We start from the raw sequence: 25,095 nt of genomic DNA on the forward strand, positions 1-25,095 counted from the left end.
CCCTCCCCCCTTGCCTTTGGGACAAGACCTCACAGCTTATCCAAGCCCTGCCTTCTTCCTCCAGGAAGCCTTCCTCCTCCAAGAAGCCTCCCCCAGCCAGGAAAGGGTCTGGCATGGTTTGGCAGGGGCCTGGGGAAAGGGGCACCCCCACATCTCTGTGGGAGACTGGGAGTCTCTCACAGATCCAAGGCATCCTCTGGTGGAGAGGGTGGAAAGTGGGGAGAAGACAAAAGTCTAGGGAGGAAATCTGGTCAGAGGGGTGTGAGCTGGTGGAGGAACTGCCAAAGGAGGGCTGCCAATCTGGGGGGCTGCTCACCCCCACAGAGAGGGCTCTCTCTCTCCCACCCCAAGAACCACAATGGACAGAAAAAAGGTTGGCACATGCAGCAAGCGCTCCATGGGGCTTGTTAACAAGGCAGGAGAGGGAGGTGAGGGGGGACACTGGCCTGAGCGCAGGAGGCTTTAGTCGTGTCTCTGGCCCTGAGCAGCTGTGTGAACTGCAAAAGTCACTTTGTCTCTCAGGTCCTCAGTTTCCTCGTCCATGACGTCAGGGTTGGGACAAAGGCAGGATGGCAAACAGAGCTGCCAGGAGCTCTGTCTTCAGAAGGTCATGAGCTGGGGAATGTCTGTGCAGGGTGCAGGCTGTGCCACCCCGAGCCCCTGCCACCCCAGCGCTCTGTGCATTGAGGACAACACTGAAAGGTGGGCTGGAACTGGGGACGCCTTGAGAGCCTGTCTCCGGGAAAATGCCAGACAACAGTGGCTGTGTCTTTCTCTGGTTCCTCCCCGTGGACTCCAGGATGCTGAGCCAGGTGAGGCGTCCCCTCCAGCAGAACATCGGGATCCAGCGTGGGTGTCAGTGGTCACATCTGACATGGCACTACCCTCTCCAAGCCCAGTGATGGTAAGAGGAAGCCCCCCACAGAGGGCACTCCCCCCGTATACACTGCAGTTGTTGTAATCAGACAGCAGGCTTCAGGAAGACCGCCTCCTGCTCAGATAAGATGCTGAGTTCCAACAGGCACGGCATGCTCCAGCCCCAGGAGGGGCTGCCCACGGACAGCACAGCTTCTCGGCAAGGCTGTGGGAGGGGGCAGAGGTGAAGCTGTCCGCTGGGGACACAAGAGCCATCTGGCTTCCGGGCACATCCTACAAGTGCGTCTCCTTCTCCCCAGCCATGAGGCCCTCCTTAAGTGGGGCGGGCCTGCAGTCCCGGCTGCTGCCACCATCCAGACACAGGTGTCTCTTGGGCTGCGGCAGGCTGGGATCAGGGGTGACGAGCTGCCGCAGGCGCTGTGGGGAGAAGAGGGCATCAGTGGTGTTGTTGGCGAGAGAGGCAAAGACAATATGTCCTCCTGTCTGTGTCCCCAGGGCCCAGCTCGGAGCCCACCCGTGGGGAAGCTCAGTGCGGTGCGACTGAATGAATGAGCACAGATCTCGAGAAGAGAGAGAAGGCAGTGGCGTGGGGACAGCGTGGGAGCCACCTGGCTCCAGTCCTGACATTTGTGCAGCCATAGGCAACCCACTGAACTGTCCACACCTCAGCACAGCGCCTGGCACAGGATCAGTGTTCAGTGTCTATTTTGTTCTTATTACAACTATTCTTATTGCTACTGCTATCAAATACTTGGTAAATGTCTATCGTTTTTCTTCCTAGTAGTATTACTACTATTACTATAGTTATTGATGCCATCTCCTTGCCTTGAATGCAGATGTGATGACTGGAATCATGACCACCTTCTTGTGACCCTGAGGTGATAAGTATGATGATGAAAGGACGCCATGAGCAGGATGAAAGCGTACGAATAGGGGAAGCGTCTGGTCCCTAATGGCTTCCTTAGGCAGCTGAAACAAATGCCAGAAGCCCTAACTCTGATCTTCTTCATGTGTAGGAAGACACTAAGCCTGTTTGTTTATTGCAGTTGGGTTTTCTGTGACTTGTAGGTGAGACAGATTCCCACATATGTAGTGTCTTTGTGGGACACTGGCTCTATGTTTTCCAGGAAGGCATGTCCTACCCCCTAAGCAGGGAGCCTTTTGCAAAGGGTTTGCACAGAGATAAGAGAAGGAGAGAAGCTGGGAAACTGTGGATGAACCGTGGCTGCTGGTCACCAATTTCCAGGAGCAGGAATCTGTGCTCTGTGACCTCCTGTGTCTGGCACCTTTGAGGTCTTGTTTATAACTTAGTTTCCTAGTGGTGCTAGTGGTAAAGAACCCGCCTGCTAATGCAGATAGATGTAAGAGACGCAGGTTCGATCCCTAGGAAGACCCCCTGGAGGAGGAAATGGCAACCCCCTCCAGTATTCTTGCCCAGAGAATCCCCATGGACAGAGGAGCCTGGTGGGCTACAGCTCATAGGGTCACAAAGAGTCAGACACAACTGGAGTGACTTAACATGCACACACCCTTTGACAGGTGCTCTTGGTCAGCCTGCTCAGATGATCTGGAGGTCAGATTCTGAAGGTCTAGGACACTAGGACTCTTGACCATTTCTGAAAATGAAGCCACGGGTCTTCAAAGACCCTTCTCCTTAAGATTCTCTTAGACAGAAGGGCTCCCTGGCCTCAGAGCTGCCCCAGCCATGATACCCTGCCCATCATCCAACCTCTTCAGTGCCACTTTCCCAGCCCCTACCTTCTTGAAGGAACCCCGGGTCTTCAAGAGGGTGATGATGATGAAGAGAGGGACACAGCCCATGGAGGAACCAGCCAGGAACCAGCCGATGAAGTATCCCCAGGCCGGGTACACATAGACGTTGTTGTATTTGAGAGGTGTGTACTTGCTCAAGGAGAAGAAAAAAGTGGCCTAGAGAGACAGGGGGAGGACAGACGCAGATGCAGGAGGGGCCGCGAACCCTCCCCTCGGGGACGGAACACAGTTAGATACACTGGTGCTTCTGGAGATGGAGCGTAGAAGCCACGGCAGACCGTGGGCCAAGGCGTCAGGCACATCGAGAAGGAAGGCAGGGGAGACGGAGATGCTCCAAGCAGACAGGCAGAAGCAGACCAGCAGCTGGAACATCGGCAGACCGACAGACCAACAGGGTTGCCAAAGGAAGGGATGGGGCAGGAACCAGGCCGGATGGTAGTGCTCCCGACAGGGTTGCCAAAGAGGGATGGAGCAGGAACCAGGCTGGATGGTAGTGCTCATGAAATCAAGAGACAGTGAGAAAGGAGGGGCAGGGGAACCAGCACACAAGAGAGGGCACAGACCTGCCCCCCAAGGAGCCCCAGAACTCAGCCCCCTGCCCCTCATCTCCCAGAATCGACTGGAGAGGCAGGAGAGGATACAGGGGGCACTGATGGGCACATACCAGGCAGAGGCCAGGGGTCAGGAAGAGCCAGGAGATCTTCACCAGGGGCCATGGCCGGTAGCCAATCATGTCTTCCACGTTGTCATAGAAACGGTCGGCCCCTGCCCAGGTGGGTGTTGGGAGAGTGTGAGGAAGGGGGCGGGGGCAGGGGTCAGTGGATGGGTTTGGGGAAGGACTCAGCTGCCCCATCCTCCCCACCCCCCGCCGTGTGGGGGAAACTGGATCAGCACACAGGAGTGACACTCGGGGAGGGGGAGGCTGCCCCCAACAGGGAGCCCCCTTACCCCCCAGGGCGTCTCTGGCCTCCCGTCTAGGGATGAGGACCCACGTCCTAACACACAGGAGGGTGTGAGCCAGAGCAGGCTCAGTGGCCACGCAGATGCTTATTGCATCACAGAGACAGATTCAGTTTCAAGTGAAAGCAGCAGAACAGCAAAGGGCCCGCTGAGCCACGCGGGGCACTGGGCAGGGGCGGGGTATGCATCCCAGACTCCAGGTATTCATAATCATTCTCACTATTCAAGGAACCAGGGTTGTCCCAAGCCCAGCTCCGTCTGCCATAATGAGAAATGCCTGGGTTCCCAGCGATGGATAAACCTCAAGCAAAAAGAACCAGCCAGGGCAGAGACTTCCCTGAGGGGCCAGTGGCTAAGACTCTTGTGCTCCCGGGGCAGGGCGCCTGGGTTTTGATCCCTGGTCAGGGAGCTAGATCCCACATGCCACAACTAAGAGTTCTCATGCCGCAACTAAGACCCAGAGCAGCCAAATAAATAAATACAAAATAAATATTAAAATAATTAAGAACCAGGACAGCAGCTCAAAGAGCCACAAAGACCAGAAGGCCAGCTTGCTGGTCCTTACCTGGGGCAGATCCAGCCCTTCCAGGGACCCCAAGGCTCCCCCCACCACTTACCATACACCCAGCCGACACAGATCACCTCAAACACGGAAAGGAAGAGCAGGCACGTGCCGCTGCAGGCGTAGTAATCAAACAGCTGAAAGAGGTACATCCCGCCCTGCAGGCAGGGGATGGAGCTGAGCCTTTAATCTTCTCCTGGCGCGGTGGTGGGTGGCAGGGGACACACCCTGCCCCCCCAGATAAGACAGATGCCCACCTTGTGGGGTGCCACCCTGCTTGGCCCAATGAAGCCCTCCCTTGCAGCTAGAGTTTGCCCTGCCTGTCCCTGCCTCCCAGGCCTCATCTGACAACCATCTCTGACCTCAGTGAGGACCCCGGGGACTGTGGTTTGTCTGCCCAGAATCCCACCTTCCACAAGGTGCTGTGTTGTGGCCATCTCACTGTGAGTTTGTGTGCCCCACTCCCCTGTTTCAGGCCTGAAGAGGAGCCACGGCTGACTCTCAGGAAAAGGGCCCTGTGTCCCCAGGGTTGGCCGGTGGCACAAGAGAAGCCCAAAGCTGCCCCAGCCATCTGTTACATCCCAGGAGGAAAATCTGCCCAAGAATGACATCACCAGAGGAGAGAGGGGGACCATCTCTGATGATGTCACTGGGGCTGCTGGGTCCAACCGTGCCTGAGACCGAACCTCTAGACTTATCCGTTCCCTGACTCAGAAAGCTCATTCTCCTGCTTAAGCCAGCTTGTGTTTGGTTTCTGTCACCTGAAACCAAAGGAGAGGAAACCAACCCAAGAAGGCTCGACCGTGTGGTCCCCCCAATCCCACGGGGAGGCTCCGCCCCTGGTGCTCACCTCAGTGACCAAGAAGAGCCCGATCAGGCAGCATGTGACTGCGATGGCGAGGATCAGGAGCTCCCGCCGCCCGCTCCTCCGGAGCTGCCTGGGGAACATGTCCATGGAGGCCGTCACCAGGCACTCCATACAGACAAACTGTGGGCCGGAGGGGGCTGGTGAGAGGGGTCACTGCCCATGCCCGCTCCCTGCCCCCCACACTGACCCGCAGAGTCAGGGGCACAGGGGTCAGAGCTGGGGTGAGGCCAGCCCACATCTCCACCATAGAGGGTCCCAGCTGGGAGGTGGAGGGGGAGGCTGGGTGGCCTGAGGGCGCAGGAGGGATGTTTGGGAGGGCAAGTCCATGTCTGTGAAGGGTCAGGCCTGGGGATGGGGGGAGCGGGGGTGGACAAAGGAGGCGGCCCCTCACAGAAGAGGGTCCCTAGGCCAGGGGTACCCGCCTCCCGCCGACCTCAAGGACAGGTCCTGGACGTGGGATGGAGGGGGAGCGACCTTGGGCTGGGGCCAGGAAGCTGGGGAAAGTCCTGGCAGGGAGCACAGAGGCTGGGAAGGGGCTGCAGGGCTGGGCGGGGTGGGGGTGGGGCAAACCTGGCTGTCCAGCCCGAGGAAGATAAGCATGATGAAGAAGAGGCAGGACCACAGCTGGGACAGGGGCATCATGGTCACGGCCTTGGGGAAGGCGATGAAGGCCAGGCCGGGGCCTGCCGGGCACACACAGCATCAGGGAGGCCTGTCCGCACACGCGTGTGCACGTGTGTGTCTGCCTGCGTGTGCTGGCTGAGCCCGTCTGCTACTCTAGGGAGCACACTTTCCACCCGTCCGCTCGCCTCTCCCTCTGCCCTTCCCTGGTTTTGGGGTCCTGCTCTGTGCCAAGCACCGCCCCCCAACGCTGAAAGTTTCCTATAGTCCGGTTTCTGGGACACCCACCCCACCCCACCCTCTGTCCCCTGTCCATCCTTCCCTCCAGGTCCCAGACAGCCAGGCAGCACCCACCTGACTCAGCCACTTCAGAGATGGGCACCCCCTGCTCCCGGGACATGAAGCCTAGGATGGAGAAGACCACAAACCCGGCCACGAAGCTGGTGCCGCTGTTGAGGAAGCAGAGCGCGATGCTGTCCCTGCGGGAAATGGGAAGGAAGAGGGAGAAAGAAGCCCTGCGTGCGAGGAGATCCAGAGACAGTGAGCAGGGAGCAGGGAGAAAAGGAGGTGGGGGACGGAGATCGAGGCCAGGTATCGGGAGAAGAGCCCAGTCTGGAAAGCGGACCACCGGGTCGGATTTGTGCAGCTTGGGCCCCCACACCCACTCCTCCGTCTCCAATCACAAAGGAGGGAGGCCCCCCTCCACCCCCAGACCCCGCCCCCGCTCACCTGTAGCAGTTGTTGTGGTACTTGTTGTAGCTGCCCAGGGCTGTTAGGCACCCCTGGCAGATGGCGAAGGAGAAGAAGATCTGGGTGCCCGCGTCCATCCACACCTAAGGGAGAGAGACCCCGAGGAAGTAGTGAAAAGTTAGGGGGAGTCTGCAGGGAGCCTGGCGTGCGTGACCACACAGCCCGCCATGAAGAGCGGCCCCTCCGCCTCCCCTCAGAGCACCCCACGTCCACCAGCGCCTCCTCCTCCTCCTCTCCTGGGCGCGGCGGGTCTCACGTGTGTGCGTGCTGTCTAGCTCCCGGGCAGCTAGCGTGGACCATGGACTTCTGGAAGCATGGTCCATCCTGGCTGGACGAGGGAGCGGAGGGATGGTGGATGGAGAAACATCATGCAAGTGGTGAGATGACATTCACAAATGGATTTAATAACACGGAGGATACCTGAAAATATATCTACCTCCACATCACAGCTATGTGAACACACACACCCCCAGCCAGAAAAAAATGTTGCAAGAAAATGGACTAAAATGCTAACAGAGGTTATAACTGAGTGGTGGGATTAAAAGAGGTGTTTACTACTCTCTTTGTAGCTTTCTTTATATTACCTCTCTTTTCTGTGGTGGGCATATTTTGCCTCTACACCAAGGGGAAAGCAACCCGAGGTTTTTAGAAGTCCGGATCTGGTTTGGGGTGGGAGACGCCTAGGATAAGGGTCCCCAGCGAGGTTCCTACCTGGGGGTCCTTGAGCCGAAGCAAATCTGGTTTTAGGTAGTAGATGATGCCCTCGTAGGCTCCAGGCAGGGTGACGCCTCGAACCAACAGGATGACCAGCATCAGGTAGGGAAATGTGGCTGTGAAGTAGACAACCTGCAGGGGGGAGGCCAAGGTCACCCCTCTCCAGCACGAGCCTCCTGCGGAGGGGTGAGCGCAGGAAGCTTGCCACCCCTCCCTCACACGTTCCAGGGGGTCTGGAGCTCCCCAGCACAGGGTGAGACACACATCAGCAGGCCAAATTGGGGCGGGCTTATTTCACCCTGCAGGTTGCTTGCTTATGTATACATGCCTTTGACAGTCATATCAAAAAAGAAAGACTTTCCCAGTGTTGAGCTAAACCCCTTTCCCGGGACGTCCCCTGTACTTAGCATGCCCTTCCCTTCACTACTTTCTCTTTCAGGCCTCCAGGGGGATGCCATGGTGGTGGTAGCAGGGGGCAGTCCCTCTCTGGAAGCCACAAAGAGCGTGCCCAGAGCCCAAGCCCCTCACCTTGCCCGTGATCTTGACGCCCTTCCAGATGCAGAAGTAGCAGATGATCCAGGCAAGCAGGAGACACAGGGCCAGCTCCCAGCGCACGCCGCCCAGGTGCTGGATGCCGGGGCTGATGCTGAGAACACGTCTCCTGCAGACGGGGGGCGGGGGGTACACCACCAGGTGAGGCCGAGGAGATAGCAGGCCGCCTCCTCCCTCATCATCAGCTGTCCTGATCCTCAGAGCTGACCCCATGGATCTCAGCGTCCAGGCCACCCCACCCCCTGCCCCTCCCCTGCTGCATGGATAGCACGTTCCCATCTGTGGTCTGTAAGCCCTTGGCCACCAGGAGACCAACTCACGTAATGCCACAGGTATGTCTGTCTAACTCATCCGGCTTTCTCTGTTGCTCAGAGAGAGACAGAGACAGGGAGAGCGGCACATGCCTGAGAGGCCCATGGTGGGGCACAGCTGATGAGCAGGTGGGTGAGCAGATGCCTGGGGAGCAGAGGGACTGGTGTGCATTGGGGTTGGCAGGTGACGGGTGATAGGAATGTGTGAGCCAAGGGCTGGAGGGCGTGAGGGTGAGTCAGGGCTGGGCGGGTGCCCTTGGGAGAGTATTGGCAGCTACGTGTGTGCCGAGGTGAGTGTGTGTGTCGGGTGGTGGGGTAGACTCTGTAAGCGCAAAGATGGACATGTGTGGATGTGGGAGAGGGTGTAAGTGCTCAAGTGGAGGCTGCAGGTGTGAGTGTGGATGAGTGTAGAAATTTGCCAATTTGTAAATACTCCCACTTCGGCCAAGTTCAAGCTACCGCCAGGACGTCAGGGCACCCAAAGCTGGAAAGATGCGTAGAGCTGGTCTCCTGAGCTGCAAGGTACAGGTGGAAGGTGGGTGCGGGTGGGCGAGGGCCAGCAGACTTGGGTGGGATGGGAGTCCCATGGATACTCACATGGAGCCACCCACACAGTCACATGGGAGTCACTCACACCCATGTGAGTCTAGGAGGACACGGGGGTGGGTGGGTGAGCGTGAGGGTGTGGGCAGTAGGTATGCGAGGGTCCCTCATCTCTTGGTGATGGGAGGTGAGTGCTGGAAAGGTGTACACCTGCACCGCACATCCCAGGCCCTGGACACCCAAATTCCCTCCCCTGGCCCCCCGGAGGCACATCCAGGCCTGCTACCTACTCCCAGAATTCCATGACGGGGGATGTGACGTTCTCGGACGGGCCCGTTGTGCTGGCTGCAGAGTGGTTCAGGAAGTCCATGCAGTGCTCTGTGGGGGACGAGGGGGCATCCGCAGTGGGCCAAGCGGGCAGAGATGCCCTCACATCCTGTCCCCCACCCTCTGGCCTGCTTGCCCCATCATTCCCAGCCCTCGGGAGCCCCCGCTTTCCAGCGTCAGGAGTTCCCCCTCGGGAAGCCCAGGGAACCAGCCCCCTCTCCCAACCCCGCCACGTGTGCTGGTCCCGCCGAATCTGACTGCTCCTCTGGACCCCCTGGTCCGCCTCTGCCCCTCTGGTCTCCGGGGTCTGGCGCACGGTAGGCCCACAGTAAACACTGGCTCAATGGGTGGACGGTGGGAGCAGTTAGGGCCTTGCAGCCAGTTATCACCCACTGTCAGGGCAGTTGGCTGAGTGACCCACAGGGGGCTGGCCCGCAGAGTGGCCCCAGCAACCCCCACAGCTCGGCTTGGGGTGGGTTTGGCTGGGCGCCTGGTCACTGTTGGCCCCTCGCCCAACCTAACAGGTACCTGTGTTCCAGGAGTGGGCGCAGGTGGTCCAGGGCAGCTCAGAGGTGAAGGAGCTGAACAGGTAGAAGAGGGCCCAGGCCAGGATGATGATGTAGTAGACGTTCAGATAGGCCTCAATGACTACAGACGCCAGCCCGATGCCTTGGGGACAGGGCGGGGGGTGGGGGTGGGGAACAGGAAGGTCTGAGAGATCAGAGTTCGCCCGGAACCCACAGGAGCTGTCGGTGGCGCTGGAAGGACACGGGGCCACGGAGACACTGCCAGGCTTACTCCAGGCCTGAGAACCCTTTACTGCTTATTTTTCTAAATAAGAAGAGCAGGTGACACCACAGCACAACACGGCCTTAGGCCCTCTCCCGTCACCACAATCACTGCGCTTACACCACTGGACGCACATGGGGGGCCCAGCCGTTTGCTTGGGAGCACATTTTTCCGCGAAGCTGTGAAGACTCAGCTCCAGGGTTCCTCACTTGCAAGCACCCCTCCTAAGACTGCACCTAGTTTCATGCCTGAGTACGATTTTGTATTGTCCTTCCCTGAAGACCACTTCCCCCAGGTTTTATAAACTTTATAATCGGGTCCTACAAAGCCGGATTATACTTCCTGCTGCCCCTGCAACCCTAAGCAAAGGGTGGATGAGGGAAGCGGGGGTGGGAATGGGGCTCCTGGGGGCCTGCAGAGGAGTGGGGGGAGGACACTCACCCTGGAGGAGGGGGCAGATCTTCCGCCAGGCTGTGACGCTGCCCTGGCTGGTGTACTGGCCCAGCGCCACCTCCAGGAAGAACACCGGGATGCCGCAGGAGAAGAAGAAGATGAAGTAGGGGATGAAGAAGGCTCCTGCAGAGAAAGGGGAGGTGGGCTGAGCCTGCAGCCGCCCCTCAATGTCCCTCGCACCCCCCCAGCCCCCAGAGGCCCAAGGCAGCTTCTTGCTGTTCTGAGCAGGGCGGGTGGAAAGTTTCTGGTCTGCACCGACCCAGGATAGGAAAGACCTTCAAAGGGAAATGAATGAAAAGGTAGGTGGAGATCCTAATAGACATACTATTTACTTTCTCAGTGTGCTTCACAAATCTGATTCAGTTTATTATTTTTGGAACCAAAAACATGTGTTCTGTATAATTTGATATGCTTATTAAATTATCAAGTAGGTTACTTTTTAGAGGAAAACTAACAAACAAAAATATCTTGGAAAAATTACTTTCCTTCTCAGTCAGAGGGTTTTTTCCCCTCATATTCGGAGGGTTCTCCCTTCTCTCAGGCTCTGGTCTGAAGTGGGCTCTCTGACGAGGCCACTCTTCTGCTGGGGGGCTATTCTCAGGATGCGGTTTCAGCATTGGAGTCGCTGACCCGCAGGCCGTGGTGGGAGGCCAGGCCTAAAGACACCCTGGAAATGACAGCCCAGGGCGTCCACCTCCATCATCTCAGAAGTGTGCGCCTGGGGGAACACACTGCATAGTAATGCATAGTCACTGCAGAGTTCATTGCCCAGTAATAACACTTGTCACTTGGGCTTCTGTCTGTAAAGCCTGCTTCTAAATGCTTTACTGACATCAAAACCCTCACAAAACAACCTCCCAGGTACTGATGTTATCCCCATTTTACAGATGAGGAAAGTGAAGCACAAACTCAGGTGGTGTGACCCTGAGCCTGGGCTTATAACCACAGTGTTACAATGCTTCTCAAGCATGCTACTGTGTAGAAAAAATAGAAAGTATAATGGGAAGGAAAGAGAAAAGCATTGCATCAGTGAAAAGTGAAAGTGAAAGTCTCTCAGTCATGTCCGACTCTTTTGTGACCCCATGGACTATACAGTCCATGGAATTCTTCAGGCCAGAATACTGGAGTGGGTAGCCTTTCCCTTCTCCAGGGGATCTTCCCAAGCCAGGGATCAAACCCAGGTCTCCCGAATGGCAGGCAGATTCTTTACCAGCTGAGCCAAAAGGGGAAGCCCTTGTATCAGTATATCCTCCCAATTTTCTTATAAACATATCCACATACATTTCTTGTTTTGCAAAAATAATAACCTACTCTGCATGACTTGATAACAATTTAAAAATGTACAGACTTCCCCAGTTGGTCCAGGGGAAATTCCATGCTCCCAGTGCAGGGGGCCTGGGTTCAATCCCTGGTCGGGGAACTAGATCCCACATGCCACAGCTAAAGATTGGTTTCAGTCAAATAAATAAATATTAAAAAAAGAAAATTAATCATGGATGCTTAAAAAAGAGAGCAGGATACATAGTAAATGTTCAATAAATATTTGTCAACTTAAATATAAATGGTATTTAGAAGGATTTTCTAAACAATGGCTATTTTTAAACAGGACTGTTCCTTCTTTTTCACCTTTCTGGAATATTTCTCATATTCACATACATCATTTCCACAAAAGAATAAAGGTATTTTCAAAAGGCAAAAATGAATCTGGCCGCTCACAAACAAACTCATGTAAATGAATTATTCCACTGATGTGAAATATTCCAAGCTGGTAAAACTGCAGGAAGCAGATTTGTGGTTGCTGAGGGCGGGCTGGGAGAGGGCTGGGGAGTGACTTCTGATGGGTACAGGGCTTCTTTTGGGGGTGATGGAAAGATTCTAGAATCAGTTGTGGGGTTGGTTGCACAGTTCTCTGAATATACTAAAACCACACTTAAAAAGGTGACTCTGGCCCCTCCCCATTACACCCTTGCTCATTTTTACCGCTGGTGCTAAAACATGTATAATTGCTTCTTTAATTAAAAAAAGAATCCTAGACAGGGCTCAGGTCTCTTATTTGATCAACATTCCGCAGTGGCCCCTGTCTCACTCAGATCCAAACCTCAGGGTCCAGGCCCATGACCTCTGCTCTCTCGCCCACTCCCCCACCCCATCACTCCCCTCCTCGTCCCTCCTCAGACAGGCCAGCTGCTCTTCACTTGACCTTGGCCCTTGCTGTCCCCTGAGTTTGGAGGGTTCTTCACCTGAACTCCACCCTTGGCACTCGCTCCTTCACCTCCTTCAGTTCTCAGCTCAAAGGCCACCTCCTGGACAGACCCTCTCCTGGTCCCCTCGCCTCCCATGTCTCATCCCTCCCTTCCCTATCCCTATCTCCCCACTCTGTCCCTCCACCCTGCTCTGCCTCTAGCCCGTCCACGCTTCACCACGTGACAGACTTCGGAGGACGTGTTTGTCTGTAACCTGCTGCCCTTCGCTGCAACGTAACCCAGAGTGTGTTCTGTTTTGTATCTAGCACAGAGGCTGGCACAGGGTGGCCCACCGTAGGGGCTGAGTGAAGGACTGAGTCCTTCAATGACTGACATCCCCCTGGAGGGGAGCTTGTTCTGAGGAATCAAGCCCATTTCACGGCGGGGGATGCTGAGGCCAGTGGTGGAACTGGAGCTCCACAGCTCTCCCCCACCGCACCCACCTCAAGTGAACTCACCTCCCCCGTTTTTGTAGCAGAGGTAGGGGAACCTCCAGACGTTGCCCAGCCCGATGATCTCCCCGGCCACGGACAGCACGAACTCCATCTTGTTGTTCCACTGGCCTCGATCCTTCACCTGGTCCTGGGCTTCCTGGTCGGGCCTCAGGCCCTCCTCGGGGGCCCAGGGGACCACCGGAAGCCCCTCCTTGGGAGCTGCCACTTTTCTGTCATATGCAGCCATGGATGGGCTGGGAGGCTGCAGATGGGCGTGGGCAGGACAGGGGGAGAGGCCAGCCTGCAGGGACGAGAGGAATGAGCAGGGTAACCCTAGGGGTATTGTCACCCCTGCTCTCTCCATTCTAACCCTTCAGCGTTGCCGGGAGGTTTTCTAATAATGTTGGACCAGATTTTCTTCTCAAATTCTCAGTGACGTTTGCACCTCAAGTTACCCTTTGCTCTCATGGCTCCAATAATAAATAGGGAGCAGTTTGCTCTTGTTTAAAATGTACATATGTATTTCTTTATGGCTTTTAAAAATTGTATTGGCATAGGGTTGATTTATAAAGTTGTGTTAGTTTCTGCTGTACGCAAAGCGACTCAGTTATACATGTACATACACCACTCTTTTTTAGATTCTTTCCCCAGATAGCTCATGACAGAGTATCAAAAAGAGTTCCCTGTAACGTACAGAAGGACCTTATGAATGCAAGCATATTTTTTTAAATGGGAACTGCATCTGGATTGATTTATTTATTTTATTAATTTGTACTGGAGTATAGTGGTTTGGGGCTTCCCTGGTAGCTCAGCAGTAAAGAATCCACCTGCCAGTGCAGGAGATGTGGGTTCGATCCCTGGGTCAGGTAGATCTCCTGGAGGAGGAAATGGCAACCCACTCCAGTATTCTTGCCTGGGAAATCCTATGAATGGAGGAGCCAGTGGGGTACAGTCCATGGGGTCACGAAAGAGTTGGACACAACTTAACAACTAAACAACAAATACAGTAGTTTCTTTACAATGGGAGCAGTTTGTTCTTAGTTTGCCCATTTTGCAGATGGGAAAATCCAGGCCTCAGCAGGCGAAGTAATTTGCCTGAGACCACACTGGATGGGGATTAAAACCCAGGCTCAGGGACTGTTATCCCAAGTCTCTTTTGATCCTTGCAGCCAGCTGCCATCCCCGCTGGCCCATCTGCCTTAGGTCCCTAGCGTCCAGTGAGTGGCGCCATTCCAGCCATAAGGGGTCAGAGGCTGCCGGGGGCGATGGGAGGTCAAAGGGCTGGTGTGGCCAGGTAACAGCACGGTCTTCCCTGGGCCAGCTGCATGCTCATCACTGTGCCAGGACGATCAATTGCCTCCGGGTAAACACGGGGCCAACTCGCTCTGGGCATCTGATTGGGAGGGCAGGGGAAGGTGGGGCCACCTCATGAGGCCAGATGGGGACAGGGTGGCCTTCAAGGGAGGCCTGGTTCTTCCCCCTCTCTTGGCTGAACCTCCGTCCTGAGAGCTGGCAAGGATCCTGGAGGCGGAGGAGGTCACCAGCGAGATCCTCGCTTGGGTGGTCACCTCCAATCCGAGTGGTCTCCTCAAGGGAGACCCAGAGTGAGTGCCCATCACAGGCAGGTCATTGTTCCTCCTGACTCCCTACCGTCCTGAAGGGCGGCCGCTGTCTGCTCTCCTCTGTCCTTCCCGTGGCCCATTTACCGGCTGCCAGGAGATAAATTGATGCCTGCTCTATCTGGAATCCTTGTTTGCCTCCCCTCCCCACACTCTGCCCAAGGCCACCTCTGATTCTGTTTCCAGGAGCTGCCAGGAAGAGGTGCCTAGGCTGCAGAGCGGGGCACTCACCCACGCGCCCCCTCCCCGCCCCCGCCTCCGAGGGGCGCTGGGGAACCAAAGTGACCAGGAGCTACCAAGGGCTCTGTTCCTCCAAGGCTCCAGAGAAACACAAGGGATTCTTTTTATTAAAAGAAGCGTCTGTTTACTTGTTGGTCCTTTTAACCCAGGCAACAGCCCAAGCCCAAGTCAGCTAGGAGGGCGTGGCAGGGCCATTTGAGGTTATGGAAATTTTTGAAGGTGACTTGGAGGGTGCAGATTGTCCCAGGAGTGGGGAAGCATGTCGGGGGCAGAAATTCAAGTTCTGGGACCTGAGAGGAGGCTTCCCTGGCAAGCTCAGCCCTGAACGGAAGGTGAGGAGAGAGGCGCCTGGTGGAATCAAAGACCTCAGCCTCTGGGTTTGGGGGAGAAGGGAAGAAAAAACAAAGAGGCCAACCCCCAGGGCTTTGAGAACCAAGCCTCAGGTGGAAAGAACCGGGTGGTCTGGCCCCAGGGGACACCTGAACCAATGGTGGATGCTGGTACAGAATTGAGGCTGGGCGCCCTGAAGACTGGCCCCTGAATCCTTATCAAACGAATGAAAGGACTTGAAAACACAGACGGAGAAGCATCAGACAGGAACTCCAAGGTCTGGTCCAGACCTGGCTCAGAATAACGACAGAAGCGAACCTTTAGCACTATGCCCCAAACACACACGTGTTCACATGCATTATGAAGTTTCATCTTCATAGAAACCTTTGTGCTAGGAATTACTATTAACTCTGTTATATGAATGATGAAATGAAGTTCAGAGAAATTCAGGAACAGGCCCTGACACCCCCAGTAACTGCTTTTCAATGATTTGAAGAAACTGACCGGTACAGTAAGTGGGGAGCTGTGCCGCCCGTTTGCTCCGTCCTCTTCGGTAAGTCTCACCTCCTCTCTGGGCTTTAAGTCTCCCTGAAAGTGAGAATGATGTCTGCTCAACTGTGGTATTGGGAAGGGGGGGATACAAATGAGATCCACAAGAGCCAAGGAGAGATATTGCCTTTGCTTGCCACGCCATAGGATAGCCGAGCTCGGGGCCCGAACACAGGGTCACCAACTGGGCTGCCGGGAGACAAGGCTCACTGTCCCCAGACCAGAGGCAGTTATTTCAGGGCCAAGCTGGCCCCAGCAGCTGGAGATGGGGAGAGTCCCCCCCACCCCGCAACCCTGGGAAAGGAGGAAATGAAGGGAAAACTGGAGGAGAGTACAGCATGCGGGGGAAACCTCAGAGCCCAGAGTGGGCACAGGATTTGGGAGAAGAGAACATGTACAAGCTGACCCTGATGTGAAAAGTTTTGCTGTATTCTTAAAAAAAAAAAATATTGAGAGGAGCATGATTTATGGGTTAAGGATGAAATACCGAACAGCAGGACGAAAGCAAGAACACACAAAAGGAAAAGCTGGCCCAGAGCCATGGCAAGGCAAGGGGAAACAGGCTGAAACTGCAGCGAGCAGATTTCGAGTTAGACTCAAGGAAGAACTTTCCAGGCGGGTGTTAGACATAAAAGCTGTCTGAGCTCTTCCTTTGGAGGGTTACTTTTTAAAAGCCAGAGAGAGACTTCCCTGGTGGTGTAGTGGACAAGACTCCACACTCCCAGTGCAGGGGTCCCAGGTTCAATCTCTGGTCAGGGAACTAGATTCCACATGTCACAAATAAGACCCAGTACAGCCAAATAAGTAAATATTTTAAAAAAAATTTTTTTTAAGCTAAAAAGATAGCACCCTGCCCTCCTCACCCACACTATGCCTTTCCACCTCTGGCCCATTTGCAAGGAATACTTAAACAACAGTGTTACCCTCAGTCTCGATGACTTGCAGAGAACTCCCCCTTCCAAGGGCTCACCCCAGCTCTGTCACCTCGCCAGCTCCTCCAACCACCTGCCCAGGCTGCCGCTGGCTCTGCTCAGCTGAGGCAGGGAGTGAGGGTGCGACCTGGACCTCACCATTCTTCAGTGCCTCCAGAGGCAAGATACCCACACCCACGGCCGGCTCAGCCCTATCCAGGAAGGAACTCTTCAAGAGGCTGATAAGCCCCACAGTCACCATTTTTAGGGGCTGGGCAGGTAGGTGGAGGCCTGCCCAGTGTCCAGCCGAGGAACAGACACAGGTGAAAACGCTGCTGCCCAACAGGCCAGGTGATGGGGGAGCGGCCCAGGCCCTAGACACTCAGCCCCGGCTTCAGCCCACACCCACATACCAGCTCCTGTTCTGCACACACACTGGGGCCGCTCCCGTCACGTCCCCTTGCGCTCACATACCTGTGTGCACCACACCACAACCTGACCCCCACCCCCGTCCAGTCCTTCACACCCCGTGGACTGCCTGGCTCAGCCCTCGTGGTTCCCGGGTGCACAAGCCCACAGCGTCCTCCTCCTCTGGGGAGCCTGCCTGGCGGGTAGTCTGATCAGGTCGTGGCCCTTCACCTGCCAGCCTTCCTCCCCACCTGCGGGCACCACCTGCCTGCCTCCCCTTCTTTCTCGAGCTGGTGATCACCTCTCTCTCACCCGCTCCCTGGAGCCACCCCCCAATCCAAGGACTTTCCTCCTGCTAGGCAGGCTTGTCCCTGAGTGGCTCAGATGCTGCTGATGGTGCAGGGAGCTGGGGGGTTGCCGTGTCCTAAGAGTCCCCGGCACCAGATTTCCCCTCCAGCCTCGCTCATAGCCAGACACATGCTTCCACCCAGTCCTCCTCCTGGGGGTCCACTGAGCCCTTTGTGGCAGCTCTCAGTCCTCCCCATCCCACAGTCCCACTGACCTCATCCCTTTGTCCAGCTCCCGGGCTCCCGTGTCCCCAGCAGAGTTCCCAGGAAGACGCTAAGAGACCCAGCCTGAAAAGGAACTTGTCCCGCTCCTTCTCCTGTTCCTCCCAGCTCAGAATCCCATCCGACGTGGTCCTGGGACCGCCCCCTCACACACACACAGGACAGAAAGTGACTGTGTGAGTGTCTGTGTGTGCCCACGTGCATGTGAGCCAGTATGTTGGAAAAAGAAGGGGCAGAGAAATGCCGCAAGCAGAAAGAGGGACAGAGGCCAAGAGTCTGTGAACCAGGATTACAACACCTAACCTCAGGAAGTCTCCTCCGTCCCCAGCCCCCTCCCCCACTGCCCTCCCTCTCAGCCGGGCTGCTGGCTGAGGCGCTGTCTCAGGACGACCCCCTAGAGACCCACCTCCCTCCCCTCCTTGGCCCTGTCCCTTCCCCTCCCCTCTCACCTCGCCCCTCTGGTGTGGCTTCTGGTCCTCCGGAGGGAAGCGGATGGGATGGACAAGGCTGAGCACAGCCCTCTCTCACTGGGCGGTAGGGTGGGTGCTACCAACCCCCAGGCTGCAGGCTGAGATCTGGGGAGGGCAGGGCAGGGAGGAGGTGAATCACCGCTGGACTTTTCCACCAGTACCTGCCCTCTGCGGTTTCTCGGCCAGGCTCTGGACCTTCCCAGCCACAGCCCCTTTCCTTGGGATTTTCCTAGACACAGTGCCCAAAGCATGCCTCGGGAAGCAGCATCCACAAAGGACATAGGTTTGCAGGCAGACAGCCCTGGGTCTGCCCTCTTCTCTGTCACCTCCTGGTCATGTCAGCCGGGCAGGCATCTGAGCCTCTTTTCTCACCTGATAGCCCCCACTTGCAGAGCTGCCAAGAGGGCTAAAGGGTGTTACTGGTGTCTGGAGCCACTTGCTGGTGTTTGCTGAGGGTCTTCCGGAAGCAGGGGCTGGGGTGCAGGAGTCCCGGGCGGTGACACGATACTCTGGTGACCTGTGGGCAGTAAGCACACAGCCGGGACTTCTCTGACCGCCTGGCAGCCACCCGTGGTGAACTGGTGTCTGAGTTAGCATCTGTGTCCCCTCTGTGTGCCCGGGGAGCTGCTCTGGAACAGGGTCCTCATTGATGTTTTTGCGATGGCCTCACAGCAGTGGCACAGGGCTGCCCGTGATCTTTCACTCCGTACAGCCAGGATCTCCTTCTGGACAATGAAGACGTCTCTCTGGCCCCAGGTGGTTGCGGGGGAGGAGAAGTTGTGGGGAGAAGGGAAATTTCCCTCAGCCTGGACTTCCCCTTCGTGTTCTAGAACTTCCCCGCAGGGCCAGGGTGTGAAGCTCGAGTCTCAGTCTGTAGTTTTCCATCAGCACCCCACTCAGCGTCTCTCGGGCCCCTTTCGGCACTTCCCCCAGGCTCCCCGGACAGAATCCTCACTCCATGTCCCCTGCCCCAGCAGGGATGGAGTGACTGCGCTGCTTGCCCCGATGCCCGGCTGCTGTCCCCCGTCCCCACAGTGTGTCAGCCTATGGCAGAGGGGCCCCCAAAGTCCCTGTGATTGATTACCTGGCTGCAGCTGCTCGGAACCAACGACTCCGCCTCTCCGGGAAGCAGGGAGCACGAGGGAAGAAAGCCAGGCTGGGCAGAGGGTGAACTTCCCAGCTCAGGCATTCATTCAGAAATGTTTCTTGGTGCCAAGTGTGTCAGGCGTCTCTGCAAGGACCTGGAGATACACGTGTCACCTCCCCTTCATGTCAAAGAGAAGGGCTGCTAGGTTTCACTTGGCTGCCCTGTGTCTCCCACCCTCCCTGACTCAAGCCCACTGAACCCTTCAGCTTCCAGCCCTCGCTGGGCATTTAGAACAATCTGTAAACTCCCAGAGGCACGAGACTTCCATCTTTGCAAAAGGTGAGGATCCCTAAGCTACCTGGAAAGCCTGACTAAGGCTGGGCTGTCTCCATGCTGGGGAGGGTTGGGGGTGAAGATGGACTAGAGAATCCGGCATCTTACTGCAGTGAAAACCGTTGCATCACTGCAGTCACCTTCTACCCCAAGCCTGCTTTGCGAGGGCCTGAGGTGGAACCTGGTTCCTGAGCACCTAACTCAGGCCAGGTGCTTTACATGACACCCCATTTTGTCCTCATGAGAAACATGAAATCTAGAAATTGTTAGCCCATTTTTCAAAGGGCTGGGGCAAAGCGAAGCTAATGGAGGTGTCCCTAGTAAATGAGGGAGCTCAGATTTGAAGCTGGGCTCCAAAAATCTGTGCCTGTTTCTCTGTAGCAATGTTGCCTAGACCAGGAATATCTAGAGGGCAGGGAATCACATCTCATAATTCTGTTTCTCCCTCAAGCATTTGCTATAGTGCTGGATCAGAGTAGGCACTCGGTTGGATGGATGAATTTGTGGATAGATGGATGGATGGATGGGTGGATGGACAGATGGCTGGCTGGCTAGGTGGGTGGATAGATGGATGGGTAGATGGACAGACAGATGGATGGGTGGATGGACGACTGGGTGGGTAGGTGGACGAATGGATGGATAGGTGGGAGAGAAGAAGGGATGGAGGGAGGGAGGGATGGATGGATGCAACTCGAAGGAAATACTGATCTCGGTTTTTCCTCTCCAGAAAGGGTATTTCTCTCTTAGAACCAGGGGATAGATTAGGGCCTGGAGAACTCAGGTCTTGCTTTTCTTAGACAAAACTGCTGGTGGTAAGCAGGACCCTCAGGCCATGGATGTAGGGTTCTTTTAGCTCTGCTTCTCCCTTGCCTCCTAGCAAAAATGCTTAGGTAATAAATGTGTAGCCTTCTTCCTGGGGCCCCTTGCAACCTGATACACAGGGCTGGGGAAGTAGGGGGGCAGCAAAGATGTCTCTGAGCTCTTTCTGGGCTTTTCTGTTTCACTAACAACTCAATGCAGGGGTGGGGGTGGAGTCATAGAAAACAGGATGGATTTGCCTGAAATATGTCCCCAAGGCAGCTTCCCCTACCTTCTCCACTGGACTCTAACAACACAATGAGGTAAATATTATTATTCTCATTTTATAGAGGAGAAAATTAAGGATCGGAGCCATGAACTTGCCCAAGGTCACATCGCTAGTAAGACCCACGCCAGGCCTGCCAGCCTCCAGACTGTGGCGTGTCCAGGTCTGTGCACATTCATCTGTGGAGAGTGAGGGGCTGTGTGTGTGCACACGTGTGGGTCCTAGACCTGTTGTATGTGTGAGCACGGTCTGAGGACCCATGAAGCCTGGGACTCAGTGTCCCCTGGTAGATCCCTGATCCCAGGGTGGCCAGCCGTAACTCTATGGGTACTACTGCCTCTCCTCTCTCCTTCCAGCTTGCCCTGAGGCTCTCTGCCCGCTTCACAGAAACCTTGATACAGAGGCGCTGATCTGCCCATTTTACAGATGAGCAAATTGGGTGGATAGAAGCTAAATGATGTGTTCTAAGGTCTTCTTCTCCAACAGGTGGGGTCTCTAGACAAAGGGCTCTTCTTCCTCTGGGAACTGCAGGATCTGAATCTCTCAATCAGAGCTCAAGCAGAGGGGACAGAAAGTGGCCCCACCCCAGCCATCCCTTTGAGAGGCTGAAGTCAAGTCCGGGTATGGCTATTCCCTTTCCCTGACCTGAGCCCTGACTCTTAGGACAGCTCCCCGCTCCATCCATCCCCCACTAGTCTAATGACCTCAGGGGTGGGCTCACATGCCCATGACCCCATCCAGCCACCACAAAGCTGTGTGTGGCTGAGGTGCCCAGTATCATCTCTGTCTGCAAAAAATGAAGACCTGAATTCCACCAAGAACACAGCAGGTGTGAGGCAGGAGAAGACCAGAACCCACATCTGTGGATCTTGTGCCAGTGAGTTATTTTCCAACTCCATCCACCATCAGCGAAGCTCCCAACTCAGGGTCAGATCACCATGACTGAACTGCCTGCCTCCCTCCCTGGGTCTTCCCAGACCCCTGTCCTGGGATCCTCGGGGTCCCTCCCAAGCCCACTTATTCTTTCGCAGAGACTGCTTTTCTTTCATAGCGGTTGTCTTCCTTTGTCCTTAAAGAGATGTCCGTTTTTGCTCCTCACGTGTCCTGAGCACAGCACCCCGTAGTTTGTGTCCTGGAAATGTCCTCAGCTGGGCAAAGACTCCACGTGTATATCTGGAGACCCACAAGTTCCTCTAGCAAACTATTTCTCCCATCTTAGGACTGGGTTGCACCTGGCACACGGGTGTGGGGTGGGGGCAGCAGCCACTGTCCACAAATGAGCTGCTGTCACTGATTTTAATAAACCCTCCTAACAATAACAAAGAATAAAACCTGAGGACTTCAGCGCATTTTCCCACTAGTAGGCTCACTAAAGGGAGAAGGGGATGGTGCTCAACTCCAGTACTCTTGCCTGGCAGATCCCAGGGACAGGGGAGCCTGGTGGGCTGCAGCCCATGGGGTCACGAAGAGTCGGACACGACTGAGCGACTTCCCTTTCACTTTTCACTTTCATGAATTGGAGAAGGAAATGGCAACCCACTCCAGTGTTCTTGCCTGGAGAATCCCAGGGACGGGGGAGCCTGGTGGGCTGCCGTCTGTGGGGTTGCACAGAGTCGGACACGACTGAAGTGACTTAGCAGCAGCAGCAGCAGGCTCACTAAAAAGCTAAGAAAATCACTCAGGAAACTCTGTGCACTTGGCTGCATGGCTAAGAATCCTTGGAGGCCCCCAGGACAGGCTCCTGCTCCACTCACCTGCCAAGCGCCAGGTTGCAGAGCACACCTGTGGGCGCTGCGGGGCCAAAGTCAGGCCCGCTGACCCCGAGGTCGCACAGGCTCTGCCTCCCACCTGGCTCCTCTCTGGACGCCTCTGAGCGCTCAGGCCCGGCAGCCCGCGGAGGTCCCCTAGACCCACCTCGAGGCCGCGTCCTGATTACCAAGTCCGCATCCATCCTGAGAGCGGAGAGGTGGGGCGGCACCGAGGAGGTGGCGCCCTCTGCTGGCCGAGACGGGTAGTGGCCTGCTCCGCCGGAGCTGCGAGGACTATCCGTCCGTGTCTAGAACCCGCCGCACGAGGCCCAGTGCGGTGTGCAATTTGGGCAGGCAGGACTCGGCGGGGGGAAATCGGGCGGAAAGAAGCCCAGCCACTCTCATCCTCCTTCCTCTAATAAGAACTCCTTCTCCCTTCCATCTCCTTTCTTATTCCAGAGTGAAGGAGGGGGGAAGGGACCTGGGAGAGCGGACGGATGGGGAGAGGGGACGGATGGGGGTGTGGACAGAGGGGAGACAGCCCCTCTGGCCAAGGGCCTGGGGACAGAGGACCTTGGCTGGGCCCCACCCCCGTCTCCTACAGCAGCCCCTCTGCTCCTGGTCCACAAGGAGAGACCCCACTCAATGTGGGAAGGAGAAACAGCGGACAGGGTGGGTGAGGAGGTGGGGAGGGCAGCAAGGGTAGGGGGCAGAAACCAGACGGACCCGCTAGCAGGTGGTGGGAAGAACGTGGATTTAATGGAATGAAGGGAAGCCAAACAGAGCTCTCGCCCCTCCCCCAGACTCCCCAGGCCCCTCTCAAAGGGTTTGCCTTTGATCCTGGCCCTTCTCATCCGTCCAGCCACCCCTGGAGCAGGGAAATTGGCACCCAGCTCAGAACCGGGTTCTAAAATGTCCCCTATTATCTTGTCTAGTCTCTGCCTGCCCCGCCCCCACCCCTTCCCGAGCAGGGGCGGGGAGCCTGGAGAAACACAGAGGGCTGCTTCTGTGTGCTCCTTCCGTAGTCGTAATCGTGCCCACAGCCAGGCTCACTGGACCACCCAGGGCCTGGCCTCTAGCGGTGAGGCTCCAGCTCTGTGAGGATGAGAAGTGATGTCCTGGGTGTGGCCGGGGCGGAGGGTCCTTCTCGGTGCCCCTGGGGAAGGTCCTCGGCTGGGCACAGGAGCTGGCGAACTCTCTGTGAGCAGAGTGGGGTCTGTCGTGAGCTGGAGACAGGGGATGAGGGGGCAGCAGCCCTCTTCGCTGCTGTGTGCGTGCCTCCTGCTACACAGACGCCCTCCCGGTAACCACAGCGGCGTCTTGGCGGCCTCCTGTCTCTTTCTGAGACAGTTAGCACTCCGTCTGTCCCTCCCCGATGCCCACATCAGGACCCCTGGCCCTCCTGTGCACCACCCTCTACCTAGGCAGGCTGCCACCTGTCAGCAAGAACGAGCCACCAGCTCGTCCTCTGACTCTTTTCTCCCCTCCATCTTCCTACCTCTCTGAATGAGCCCTTGAGGGTGCTGAGTTTGTAGCAGCTCCAGGCAGGAATGCAGACCATGGAGGAGAGGGCCAGGAGCCAGCCGAGGGCATCGCCCCACCACGGGTATTTGTACTTCTTGTTGTAGGTCAGCGGGGTGTACTTGATCAGGGAGAAGAGGAAGGTGGCCTGAGGGTGAGAGTGGGAGAGACGGGGCTGGGGGAGCATGGGTCCCCAACCCAGCTGGGCCAGTCTACCTCCAGCCTCCATCCACAGACTGCTCAAAATCCATACGCCTGGGGAGGTATTTCCAAGGCGCCTACTCTGTCTCTGCAGGCTCCCCGCGCCCCTGGGCGTCTCTACGCGTGGTTGGCCCTCAGGTGGGACTTGGTGCCCAGCTGTGAGCACCTGGAGCGCAGGGGTGGAGCCTCCATCCCCTGGCCTGTCATCAGCACAGTGGGTGTTCAGGGGCGCTGCGGACCCAGGAAAAGCCAAAGCAGTGGTGCTTGGGAGCTCAGGCCCAGACTCCAAGCCAGGCTGCCTGGGCTTGAGCCCCAACCCTCGGCCACCTTCCGGCTCCAGTGAACTGCTTAACCTCCGGGGCTTCAGTTTCACCTGAGAAGCGAATGCAGCGGTTATTCTTAACTTCATGGGGTTCTTGTGAGGACTGATTAAATGTGTGATGCACTCTGCGCCCAGCAGGAAGCTAAATGTTCTAGAACTGCTATTGTCATCACTGGACTTTATCAGTGAGTATCATCTCAGCAGCCCGAGGCATCTGCCCCACGTTAGACTCACATTGTGGAGTAGGTCGAGCCGGCTGTCCTGGCCCTCAGTTTATACTTCTGTGAAATGGGAAGAAGCTATCTGGCTCGAATTTTGCAGAACCCAACAGGAGGATGAATGAAACCTCTAAAGGATTTTCAGTCCCCACAGAGAAGTCCCTTCTAGGGTAAGGGCCCATTACCCTCCTGGACCACCGCCTCTCTCCCTTCATCTGGTTTCTCCTCCGGAGCTTGTCTTACTGTGCACACAGCCGGTGTGAGGAAGAGCCAACAGTATTTGATGAGAGGCCACGGCCTATACCCAATCATGTCCTCGATATTGTCATAGAAGCGCCCGGCTCCTGCCATGAAGGAGACGAGGGAGGGGGAGAAAGGACCGTCTAGCATCTGAAGCATCGGGACAGGGACCACAGTGACCAGGAAGGGCAAGGACAGGTCAGGAAAAGACGTGGTGGATGTCTTCTCTGATTGCCCTGGGAGCTGACTCTTGCCTGGAATTCACAGACATAAACAGCAGCAGGCAGAACTCGGCTTGGGCCAAGGCAGGGATTTTCTGATGATCGAGGTTGTTAAAGGCTGAAAAACTTTGGATAAGACGTGATATGGTCCCCCAGGGTGGGCCGGGGGCAGCCATCATTAGGAGGGTGCACAAGACCACCTCTTGGGGGCCATGTCGGATTCTTGAGATTTTTTTTTATTTTGAGGT

At 56.2% G+C, this 25,095-nt stretch overlaps 2 protein-coding genes across 6 annotated transcripts in view; both read right to left on the minus strand.

The window, feature by feature from the left end:
• Positions 1–370: 370 nt before the first annotated feature.
• Positions 371–18,599, minus strand: SLC6A12 (solute carrier family 6 member 12). Of its 4 annotated transcripts, none has more exons than XM_042247671.1 (17): positions 18,245–18,599; positions 17,852–17,977; positions 15,470–15,553; positions 12,801–13,077; positions 10,088–10,222; positions 9,386–9,526; positions 8,821–8,908; positions 7,653–7,785; positions 7,122–7,256; positions 6,390–6,493; positions 6,015–6,109; positions 5,610–5,722; positions 5,022–5,159; positions 4,227–4,329; positions 3,314–3,414; positions 2,635–2,805; positions 371–1,293 (listed from the first exon to the last, which is right to left on the minus strand). In XM_042247671.1, exons 4-17 carry the CDS (start codon positions 13,021–13,023, stop codon positions 1,150–1,152), a joined length of 1,824 nt encoding a protein of 607 aa, XP_042103605.1. In that variant the 5' UTR covers positions 13,024–13,077; positions 15,470–15,553; positions 17,852–17,977; positions 18,245–18,599; the 3' UTR covers positions 371–1,149. The 4 variants fall into 4 exon arrangements, with proteins under 4 accessions (XP_042103605.1, XP_042103603.1, XP_042103604.1 ...); XM_042247669.1 differs by having other exon boundaries at positions 6,015–6,139; XM_042247670.2 differs by lacking the exon at positions 18,245–18,599 and having other exon boundaries at positions 6,015–6,139; positions 17,396–17,874.
• A 4,262-nt stretch (positions 18,600–22,861) lies between these two features.
• SLC6A13 (solute carrier family 6 member 13) overlaps positions 22,862–25,095 on the minus strand; it is a 38,985-nt gene continuing 36,751 nt past the window's right edge. The window contains exons 13-15 of one of the 2 annotated variants that reach the window (XM_004006961.5): positions 24,630–24,730; positions 23,623–23,793; positions 22,862–23,322 (exon numbers count right to left, since the gene is read on the minus strand). In XM_004006961.5, coding sequence (XP_004007010.2) covers positions 23,200–23,322; positions 23,623–23,793; positions 24,630–24,730 — 395 coding nt within the window. In that variant the 3' untranslated portion in view covers positions 22,862–23,199. Of the gene's footprint in view, positions 23,323–23,622; positions 23,794–24,571; positions 24,731–25,095 lie in introns of both variants that reach the window. The other variant, XM_060413484.1, reaches the window with a different exon arrangement.

This window comes from Ovis aries, chromosome 3, assembly GCF_016772045.2.
Source record: "Ovis aries strain OAR_USU_Benz2616 breed Rambouillet chromosome 3, ARS-UI_Ramb_v3.0, whole genome shotgun sequence".
Classification (NCBI taxonomy): Eukaryota; Metazoa; Chordata; class Mammalia; order Artiodactyla; family Bovidae; genus Ovis; species Ovis aries.